Consider the following 12061-nt stretch of genomic DNA (forward strand, 5'->3'; position numbering starts at 1 on the left):
AAACAGAGAGTAGGATTAAATGGGCAATTTTCTCAGTGGAAGGGAGTGGACAGGAGTGCCTCAGGGATCTGTATTGGGACCCTTACTGTTCAATATATTTATAAATGATCTGGAAAGAAATACGACGAGTGAGATAATCAAATTTGCAGATGACACAAAATTGTTCAGAGTAGTTAAATCACAAGCAGATTGTGATAAATTGCAGGAAGACCTTGTGAGACTGGAAAATTGGGCATCCAAATGGCAGATGAAATTTAATGTGGATAAGTGTAAGGTGATGCATATAGGGAAAAATAACCCATGCTATAATTACACGATGTTGGGTTCCATATTAGGTGCTACAACCCAAGAAAGAGATCTAGGTGTCATAGTGGATAACACATTGAAATTGTCGGCTCAGTGTGCTGCGGCAGTCAAAAAAGCAAACAGAATGTTGGGAATTATTAGAAAAGGAATGATGAATAAAACAGAAAATGTCATAATGCCTCTGTATCGCTCCATGGTGAGACCGCACCTTGAATACTGTGTACAATTCTGGTCGCCGCATCTCAAAAAAGATATAATTGCGATGGAGAAGGTACAGAGAAGGGCTACCAAAATGATAAGGGGAATGGAACAGCTCCCCTATGAGGAAAGACTAAAGAGGTTAGGACTTTTCAGCTTGGAGAAGAGACGACTGAGGGGGGATATGATAGAGGTGTTTAAAATCATGAGAGGTCTAGAACGGGTAGATGTGAATCGGTTATTTACTCTTTCGGATAGTAGAAAGACTAGGGGACACTCCATGAAGTTAGCATGGGGCACATTTAAAACTAATCGGAGAAAGTTCTTTTTTACTCAACGCACAATTAAACTCTGGAATTTGTTGCCAGAGAATGTGGTTCGTGCAGTTAGTATAGCTGTGTTTAAAAAAGGATTGGATAAGTTCTTGGAGGAGAAGTCCATTACCTGCTATTAAGTTCACTTAGAGAATAGCCACTGCCATTAGCAATGGTTACATGGAATAGACTTAGTTTTTGGGTACTTGCCAGGTTCTTATGGCCTGGATTGGCCACTGTTGGAAACAGGATGCTGGGCTTGATGGACCCTTGGTCTGACCCAGTATGGCATTTTCTTATGTTCTTATGTTCTATACAGATTAACCTGGCTCACAGATCAACCATACGTCTCGCTCAGGCAAAGTTCATCAACAGGTGGAGAAACACACGCACACTCCGTCTGTACAAACATGCCACAACCATGACAAGGCATTTGGTTAACACTTGAAGAACAGGCTACTACCCGGACTTATTTTGGGGGAAGAGTATCAGTAAAAATGAAAGGAGAGGAAAAAGAAGGGAGGTGACACTGCCCCTGCATAGGTCCCTGGTGAGACCTCACTGGGAATACTGAGTACAATTCTAGAGACTGCACCTCCAAAAGGAGATAAACAGGATGGAGTCACTCCAGAGGGAGGCTACTAAAATGGTCAGTGGTCTTCGTTCTAAAGCACATGGGGATAGACTCGAAGATTTAAAAACATACACAAAAACAAACATAAGGACATTAAATGTCTCAATGGTTTCAATGCACAGGAGGTAAGTCTTTTTCAATGGAAAGGAGGCTCTAGAACGAGGGGTCATGAGAAGGTTGAAGGAGTTAGGCTCAGGAGTAATCTTAGGAAATATTTCTTTCTAGAGAGGGTGGTGGATGCATGGAACAGCCTCTCAGCGGAAGTGGTGGAGACAAATAACAGTATCTGAATTCAAGAAAGGATAATTCCAGGGGATCTCTAAGGAAGTGATAAGAATTATAATGCTAAATTAATTGGACGGATGGGCTGAGCGGATGGGCCATGCGGTCTTTTTCTCCATACACAGACACACCTCACACCCACGTAGCAAACAAGTACCTCTGGTAAAAATTAAACTTCAGCTCAGCTCCATTACCAGCTTCTCATTATGCTCTTGTTTTCATACAACTGTTTTAGACATTTTTCTCAAAATTGTAAGAATTTAAATTTTACAAATAAAGAGCAATTAATTCAATAATCAATTATACAAATCAATTAATCCAGTTATAAACAGAAAACCCACATGTACAGAGAGGAACCTAAAATACATAAAAACTTGTGTTCTGTCCTTCCTTTTTTAGCTTCTAGAGTCAAAAAGATCTTAATATCAAAACATTTATTGAATGATAAACAATTTGACACTCACTGTGAATGGCATGGTAGTGAAGATAACTGCACAGACAACAGAACTAATTCAGCTGTGATAAGGAACTCAGTTAGCTCAGTCAAACACAACTGCAGCCGGAGAGGAAGTTGTGACTACCAGCAGAAACCAGCAGCAGGAGGGAAAGGATGCAAGGAAGCAAGGTAAAAGAGCAATGCTTCTAGGAGCCTGCAGAGGATTCAGGAGAGCTGTAGGCTTGCCCAGAACCAGTTCCAAACTAAACTTTCAACAGGAACTAGGATCTCCCAGCGACTCCAAGGGGCAAAAGAGCAATAGCAAGAAGCAAGAGAACAGAGGAGGAAGGAGCAAACAGGAACAGATCCAACTAGAAGCTCAGCATCATTCAAACAATATCCAATAAAGAGGATTACTTGTACAACATAAAGAGAACCTAAGCTAAGCAATGACAAAGTGATGCAAGCGGCCGCATATATATATATATATATATATATATATACACATACATATATATATATATACATACTGCAGAGACAGAACATGAGAAAAAATAAGAACATTTATTGTAGGTGAAAAGCCAGACAGAGAAATTCAAAATTAATTCTTTAATGAAGCCCTCATCACTCCAGTAAATATTTGATGACGACTCCTGAAAAATAACTCCAGCTACTCTGGCTCAAAAAATAGGCACCAAGGAAACAAACCCTCTGCATCATCAGGCACACCATGATAAAACCCTGCAAAGAGACACACAGTACCATTTGTAGCAAGCCTGCTGTGTCAAAACAACACACCCAGAACTCAAACAACTCTACCAATGATAAAGCAGGTCTTCAAATATTTGACATGCCCTAGAACTATGGGTAACCAACTGCCCGATTTTGGTCCAGACAGTCCAGTTTTGCAGCCTGTTGTACAGTGTCCAGTTACAACAGTAACCAGACTGTAAAACCCAGTCGAGTAAAGGGCAGCCTATCTCTGACTACTTACCAATCAGCAGTGGCTGTGTAGCACCGATCAGCTGTCTGCTTATTTGTTTCTGGCGGCTGGTACAGTCGCAAAAGAGATGAGAGAAGCCTGCTCCTGCGGAGAACAGGCTTTTAAGCTGCCTGGCGGGCAGCGAGTGAAGCCCATCCCGTTCGCAGCTAAAGAATGCTTGGTCACCTCAGGGGGTGAATGTCCTCAGACTGACTGGAGTCCACTTCAAGGGAGTGCTAAGGACTAGACTGACTTCATGGAGGTTCTGATGTAATACTCTTGCATCAGGGGTAGGTGGGAATAAATACATTGTTCTGAAAAAAGACTTTTAAGACTGCCCTCTTTTTTTTGTTTTTTTTTAGCTGCTAGGGAGGTAAAGACCTCCTCAATTCCGCTACTTGGTCCAAGAATTGGCATGCTCTTTGACCAGGCATTTCAGGAGAAACATCCTCTTCAGAGACTAGTATGGCATCTTTTTGTACTATTTCTGTGCTCTATGAAATTTATCTTTGGGATTTGTTAGAAATTTAAGGCACCAGGGAGCAAATGGGGTCTGGCATGTCCGAATACAAGCCTTGTAATGGTGTCATTACTCTTGTAGTTAGTCAAGGTAACCGAAGCACATATCCTTCCACTTCTCTTCCAAAGAGATTGCTTTGCCAGAGCAAGCTGACAAAGCAGAAGAAGAGGCTCCAGGGCACCAGAGGTGAAAATTAATTTGGGCCCTTAGAGACTAATACCTAGGAGCATGGGGGAGGATGAGATCTTCTCTCCACAGGAGCATTCCGGTCCTGGATTTCTTCACAGTCTGGGCCTCCATTAATACCCAGTAGTCTGATGAAACTTCCTGAACTCCTGCAAGTCCCCACGCTAGAGGCCACCCTGGACCACACAGGGACTGCAGGTCTCAGGAGGCACTGGCAAAAGCAAAAGAGCATACCACGAATAAGCTGTACGCTCAATGCTACAGTCCCGATACTGACCACAAATGGGTGGCACCAGAATAAATAGGACCTCAATTGTGCCTGAAGGGTCAGAGACATTTTAGGTAAAAATGAAAAAAGAAACCTCTGTCAGGCTGCATTAGGCCCACCATGCAGCAGCCAGAGAGAAACCTTAAAATAAAAGGGAAACAATTTGAAATGAACACAAACTACAGATAGGTACACATACGGGAAAACAAACACTCACAGGGCCCTACCAGAAAACAGCTGCTGCATCTCCAAAACTTTCCCTGCAATAGCTGTGAGGAAGACTGAAAAGAACAGGGTCTTATAGGTTTCTGCAGAAAAAGAATGAAGGGCTCTGCCTGGGAGTGTAAAACACTGATAAGACAGGATAAGAGAGAATTTGAATTGAAGTTGGCCGTAGAGACAAAAACTCAAAATAAAAACTTTAAAAAATATATCTAAAGCAAGAAACCTGTGAGGGAGTCAGTTGGACCATTAGATGACAGAGTGGTTAAAAGGGAAGAAAGACTAAATGAATTCTTCGCTTCCATGTTTACTAATGCAGATGTTGGGGAGATACCAGTTCCAGAGATGGTTTTCAGGGGTGATGAGTCAGACAAACTGAACGAAATCACTGTGAACCTGGAAGATGTAGTAGGCCAGATTCACAAACTAAAGAGTAATAAATCACCTGGACCGGATGGTATGCATCCTAGGGTATTGAAGGAACTCAAAAATGAAATTTCAGACCTTTTAATTAAAATTTGTAACTTATTAAAATCATCCATTGTACCTGAAGACAATATTTAAAAAGGGCTCCAGGGGTGATCCAAGAAACTATAGATGTGAGTCTGACTTCAGTGCCGGGGAAAAATAGTGGAAACTATTCTAAAGATCAAAATCGTAGAGCATATAGAAAGACATGGTTTAATGGAGCACAGTCAACATGGATTTACCCAAGGGAAGTCTTGCCTCACAAATCCGCTTCATTTTTTTTGAAGGGGTTAATAATTATGTGGATAAAGGTGAACCGGTAAATGTAGTGTATTTGGATTTTCAGAAGGCATTTGACAAAGCTCCTCATGAGAGGCTTCTAAGAAAACTAAAAAGTCATGGGATAGGAGGCGATGTCCTTTTGTGGATTACAAACTGGTTAAAAAGACAGGATCCAGAGAATAGGATTAAATGGTCACTTTTCTCAGTGGAAGGGAGTAGACAGTCGAGTGCCTCAGGGATCTGTACTTGGACCGGTGCTTTTCAATATATTTATAAATGATCTGGAAAGGAATATGATGAGTGAGGTAATCAAATTTGCAGATGATTTATTTATTTTTAACTTTTATATATCGATCTTCTTGTATAGAATACAAATCAAACCGGTTTACAGTGGAACAATAAGTTTGCATGAGAGCGTTACATAGAACCTTTGTTCAGAGTAGTTAAATCACAAGCGGATTGTGATACATTACAGGAGGACATTACAAGACTGGAAGATTGGGCATCCAAATGGCAGATGAAATTAATGTGGACAAATACAAGGTGATGAATATAGGGAAAAATAACCCTTGCTGTAGTTACACGATGTTAGGTTCTATATTAGGAGCTACCACCCAGGAATGAGATCTAGGCATCATAGTGGATAACACATTGAAATCATCGGCTCAGTGTGCTGCAGCAGTCAAAAAAGCAAACATAATGTTAGGAATTATTAGGAAGGGAATGGTTAATAGAACGGAAAATGTCATAATGCATCTGTATCACTCCATGGTGAGACCGCACCTCGAGAACAGTATACAATTTTGGGCACCACATCTCAAAAAATATAGCAGCGATGGAGAAGGTACTGAAAAGGGAGATCAAAATGATAAAGTGGATGGAACAGCTCCCCTATGAGGAAAAGCTAAAGAGGTTAGGGCTGTTCAGCTTGGAGAAGAGACGGCTGAGGGGGGATATGATAGAGGTCTTTAAGATCATGAGAGGTCTAGAATAGGTAAATGTGACTCGGTTATTTACTCTTTCGGATAATAGAAGGACTAGGGGGCATTCCATGAAGTTAGCATGGGGCACATTTAAAACTAATCGGAGAAAATTCTTTTTCACTCAATGCACAATTAAGCTCTGGAATTTGTTGCCAGAGGATGTGGTTAGTGCAGTTAGTGTAGCTGGGTTTAAAGAGGTTTTGAGTAAGTTCTTGGAGGAGAAGTCCATTAACTGCTATTAATCAAGTTGACTATGGAGCAGATTTTAAAGGCCCGGCGACGCACGCAAGCCCTGGGATGTGCGAATGTCCTGAGGCTTGAAAAAAGGGGCGGGGCGTGGCCAGAGGCCTCCATCGGGCCTCTAGGCCGAGGGATCGCGTGCCGGCGCGCGCAACTACACAACTTGTAAAACAAAGGTATGAGGGGGGGGGGGGGGGCGGAAGGAAAGTTCCCTCCGAGGCCGCTAGTCTATCTAGAAAAGATAACCCACAACGTTTTGCCTATATACAGCGCACTCAGGTCAGTTCTTCCTGAATTTAACCAAATGCAGGGAATAAATGATTTTCGGATGGAAATGCTTAAATTCAGTTATAAATGCCAATAACTGAAAATGCTCTAATTAACTAATCATTTCCAGGTTCTTCTTGTTCTACTGAATAGTTTCAATATTCTTAACATTTAACAAAATACCCAGTGGGGTAGATCTTAAAAGCCCTGCGCCGGCGCACCTATTTTGCATAGGCCGTCCGTGTGCGCAAAGCACCAGGATGAGCGTAAGTCCCGGGGCTTCATGAAAGGGGCAGGAGGGGGTGTGTCCGGGGGCATGCCCGGGGTCAGGGGGCGGTCTGGGGCGGGTCCGGGGGCGGGCTGGGAGGGTCCCGGCACTGCGGCCTGTGCCAGGGGATGTCGAGGCGGCACGCACAAGTTACGTCTGCCTCAAGAGGGCGTAACTTGCACAACAAAGGTGGGGTGGGATGTAGGTAGGGCTGGGGGGTGGGAGGACGCGGAAGGAAAGTTCCCTCCGAGGCCGCTCCGATTTCGGAGCGGCCTCGGAGGGAACGGAGGCAGGCTGCGCGGCTCAGTGCACGCAGGCTGCCAATTTTGCGCAGCCTTGCAAGCGCCGACCCCGGATTTTATAAGGTACGCGTGTATCATAAAATCCGGCGTACTTTTTAAAGATCTACCTCAGTATCTAAGAAAATACACATACATTTTTTATACTGGGATAGATTGCCTTCCTCCGTAACATTTTAATCTAAAAACTCACTCTTTCATTGTTTTGTTTTAAAGTCCCATTTAAACAAGTACTAGTATTGCTGCAAAGGTCAATGAAAGCCATTTGTAAGTGTGTCTGTCCATTGTTAAAAATCTGCAAGCAACTCCTACAAGAGAAATCCTACACATGAAGTTATGTGGAAAGCCTCGTGTATTGTCCGTGCCCCGGACAGTGCCTAGATATATCGTGGTTACATTAATTTTCCATGTTTTCTTAAAGCAACAGTGCTAAACAAAAGCCAAAACAGATAATTCAAATGGAGGGCAAGAAATGTTCAGAAAAAAGAAAAATGCAAACAAAAAGAGTCACCATCAGAACGATCGCAGACACAGAAAGTGTACGGTTATTGTAGCAATAACCATCATTACAGGAATGCCAGAACTTTCATAAAGAGATGAATCCCAAGGGAAAAGATTGTTGGAAACAGGGGACAATAAAGCTCAAATCAGAGGCAACAACAGAAAGACCGGTGGCTCACAGCCATTAGAAATATCCAAGCAGCAGTCGAAAGGCAGATCACTCTGGAGAAAGGCACAATGAACGGGACAAAAAGCTGAAACCGTAGTTAGAGACGAATGAACACAGACAGCAGTATCGACACAAAACCTAAGACAGAGTGCAAAGTATTGTAGAGGCACATATACAATGGATGCCACACGCAGCACGCACAATGCTCAGATATAAAAGTCATGCTCAAAACGTACATTTGTTTCAACGTTTCCCTTCTGCATCTCAGTGTTTTGAGGTTAGTTTTGCTTTCCTTTGTGCAATTACGAATGAAAAAACATAAAGATATCCTTTTTTCTTTTTGTTTTTTTAAAAGGGGATATTATCGTTTAGATTTAGAAAGCTCATTTTCTTCTTTTCCATTCCCACTACTATGAATCTAAGCAAATTAAGGGGCTTCTGATCTAATCCTTCCTGGAATCTCACACAAACCAGAATCTGCTAAGCATGAACATAACATACGTGGAATGCTCTCAGGGAAGGATCTTGGGGGGGGGGGGGGCGGGGGAGTGTACACCCTACACTCAAAACAAAATTCTGAAAATACAACAATATAGTAGATTAAAAAAAAAAAAAGATCAAGGATTTAGAACAAAACATGGGTCAATATAGCTAATTACCAAGCCCTTGAATATTTTATTCTAATTGGTACTGCTGCTTCAGTGCTTGACTTTTGCTGTCCACCATTTTTATATAGGCACATCTTCAACTTAGGGACTAGACGTTTGCTCTGCTGTGAAAGTGTCAATTAGCAGCCTTTGGAATTTAACAACAGTATCTCCTTGGAATCGTGTAATCCAGATCCAAGAGTTAACAGATCTTGACAAAAAGATATTGAAACGCTTAAGTATAATGCTTGCTAAAAAGACATTTCCTGTTCTACGTACATAATGTACCTACGACGCTGCTGCCTTACCTGCACTACACCCATACAGGAATCGAGGAATATAGACCCTTTCGGCTCTTTACAGATTTTTTCGTCTTTGTAGAAATTGAGGTTATACGATCCATCTCCCAGTTGGATTAAGTGAAAAAATCTCCTCTTAAATGACTGTAACAGAGAGACACATTAATATCTTCATCCTTAAAAAATGGTTTCTCCAAACAAAAAATTTAAAAAAACATTATTTGCTAGTATATAGGTATCGTACATGATATTGAGACTACACCTGAAGAAATATCTTACATGGTCTCAGAAGTTAATATACATCAACTTTAGACAGCTTTCATTGCACTAGCATTAGAAGTAACAATTTATGAAGAATTCAGTTTTCTCTGGGATCAATATGGCTACATTAATATGTACAAACAGCAAGTTTGCTTATCATAAACAACGTTCTCCATAGACAGCAGGATGAATTAGCCATGAATTATCCAATGGTGCTGAACCAGACCCCATCTCTCTAGCTCAGTAAAGTTTTGTTATTGAGCATGCCCAAGAGTTCTCATGCACATGCTGCCTCATGAGCCTCTCAATCAACTGGCTAATTCATCCTGTTATTTAGGGAGAACCACATTTATGGTAAGCAAACTTGCTTTCTCAGTTGAAAAGCAGGGCTGAAATAGCTATGATACATGGAAAATCTCAAGCTATGGGTTGTGTGGTGGAGTACTTATTGACTAAGCAACCCAGAACCCCCTCAATGGAGAGTGGACCACTGGGTGAATTGGGCAAATAGTTTTACCAGCCTAAGTTACTGTCATTTCTTGAGAGATTGTCTAGACAGGCGTGGGATGCAAACATGTGAACTAATGACCAAGTTGCAGCTTTGCAAATGTCTTGAATTGAAATGACTCTTAAGTAAGCCACTGAGGTAGACATGGCTAATTTGATGAGCCCTAACTGGATTTGTGAGTTGAAGGCCAGCCAGCGCATAATGCGCGATACACTTCGCTGGCCAGTTAGACCAAGTGTGTGTGGAAATAGCCACGCCAGTCTGTTAGGACTGAATGACATGATAGCTGAGAAGCCTGATGATGTAATAGGCCAAGGCCCTTTTACAGTCCAGTGACCGGAGGACCTTTTCGCCCTTATGTGTATGAGGTCTTGGAAAGAATGTCATCAAAATGATAGCTTGATTTAAATGAAATGCATAAACCACTTTAGACAAAAACAGGATAAGCACATCTCCCTATTGCTCTTGTTCATTCATCATAAATCCAGGATAGGTCTCAATCCCACTGGCTTCTTGAGGATAAGGAAATAGCTGACAGATTGGAATAGACTGGAATAGATCTGGATTGAAGACTAAACCACTGGTACAGCACTGGGGGACAGGAGAAGAGCAGTCGCTAACTAGATTCCACAATTTTAAGGATCCAACAGTTCTTGGTGATCTCTGCCATTCTTCAAGGAACAGGTGAATCCTCCTCCCCCTATTGGAGGGATAGAAGATTAGGTTTCATCAAACAAGGCACAGATGGGGCTGCTGTGCCATAAACTCATGTCTCTTACACAGGCATTGCTATGCTGGAAGCTGCTGTTGCAGCAGTGCAAGTATAAGGTGATACTACTGAAAATGGTGTAATGGACATCTCTGGAAGGAGGAGCACTTAAAAGCAAAGACGTCTACGGCTCAGTCTGCATTGACAAAGACTGAATGGCCACATGTTGCTCTTTGATCTGATCAATGGCTTTCTCTGAATTTACCCCTGAAGAAACTGTCCCCAAAACATGGGACATCGACCAATTTATCATTAATGTCTTTCATGCAGGCTCTCTAGCAAGCTGCAGAAGATTATGCTGCAGTGTCATATGACATATACTGACTGGATGATGTGGTTCTTGCACTCTTCCATATCCAGAAGAGCCTGCTCCTTTGTCCAGAGACACTACCAGAGGCTTCAACTTGCAAATGCAGTTGTGTAAGAATGAGCCATACACAACTGATGAGCTGCACTGAGTATTGGAAAACCTTCTGGAAAATCTTCCCAAAAACACTGTCCAAGAACTTTGGAGTCCTTACCCAGGGGTGTACTGGAAAAAAGTATGGTCTTTTTAGCCTGCTTAAATACAAACACCACTACACAGATTCTTGCAGCAGTTGATCCACTACAAAACCAGGAGCTTGTTGAACTCCAATTTCCTGGCTACAGGAGAGCAAAGGCAGGTTTATCCCATATACTCATTTGTAGATCCCACAGATTTGATGAACTGTGATCGATAATTCAGAACGGTTTCCAGAGTCTGAAACAGACCAAAGACTTTGGTGCAGGTATCCATATTCCTACAGTCATGGATTCAGATTGCCTTACTCAGCTTGTTCAGGAATCTGGAATATGAGAGGTTTTCTGGAGGAGATGGCACAGGTCAGATAAGGGGTCTGAACAGATACCTGTAGATTCATCCTCTGAAATTAATGTTGGAAGGACACTATCTCATGACTATGATGAAGCCGATGTCAATTAGGAAGGAGACCTCTTATCTCGGAGGGGAAAACTCCTAGGAAATATCCCATTAGGTAGTGCGCCTCACTTCATCCTTGGAAAACTGGTAGACTCCTCCACAGAAAGGGATGGTCTGCCTGACTGAGGCAGGCTAGTTTCTACTGCTGGGATTTCTGATGGAAGTTCTTGCAGCATAGAAGCAGGCACAACTCCCCCACGAGGGAACAAATCAAACATCTTAGAAAAGGCTGAAGGATGCCCCCTTCACTGGCTTCCAAAAAGGTAAAGAACATCTTCACAAATTCATCTATGTGGTTCACAGACTATTGGATCTTCTGGTCTGGAATTGGGAACAGACCTCCTCTGAATCCAATAGAGAACCATTCTCTTGAGAAGCACTTACTGGACCCCTGGAGGCGACTCCCACCCAGGCTACTTGGAGATCAAGGACATGATGGAACAGATAGAATCTGGAGTTTCAAAACATAGTGGAAGGGATCCTAGTAGAATGTTTTCGGCAGACAACATTGAAGGGGCCCTGGAAGGCCTGGGATTCAGAAAGAGGAGGTGAAATGACATTAAGGGCACCAACAAGGAGGGCAGCCCCCCAAAGCTTGAGTTACAACCTGCATTAGCATTGACAGTGCTCCCCACTCCAACACTGTGGGCTGTGTTGATAGCTCTTTAATTTGATGTTTCAGCAGTGCCAATTGCTTTGAATGCACCAACAGAATGTGCATAGCTGATGCTGAATAAGCCAAATGGTGATGATTCTTTGGCACCAAAGAGCGTGATGACTCCTGTCCTCTA

General features: G+C 42.4%; 1 protein-coding gene across 6 annotated transcripts in view; it reads right to left on the reverse strand.

The window, feature by feature from the left end:
• The window catches only part of DOCK9 (dedicator of cytokinesis 9), a 491864-nt gene that overhangs the window by 229875 nt on the left and 249928 nt on the right, over window positions 1–12061 (reverse strand). For all 6 annotated transcript variants that reach the window (XM_029604490.1, XM_029604488.1, XM_029604486.1 and 3 more), the window contains exon 7: window positions 8781–8915. In XM_029604490.1, coding sequence (XP_029460350.1) covers window positions 8781–8915 — 135 coding nt within the window. The remainder of the gene's footprint in view (window positions 1–8780; window positions 8916–12061) is intronic.

This window comes from Rhinatrema bivittatum, chromosome 5 (genome assembly GCF_901001135.1).
Source record: "Rhinatrema bivittatum chromosome 5, aRhiBiv1.1, whole genome shotgun sequence".
Lineage (NCBI taxonomy): Eukaryota > Metazoa > Chordata > Amphibia > Gymnophiona > Rhinatrematidae > Rhinatrema > Rhinatrema bivittatum.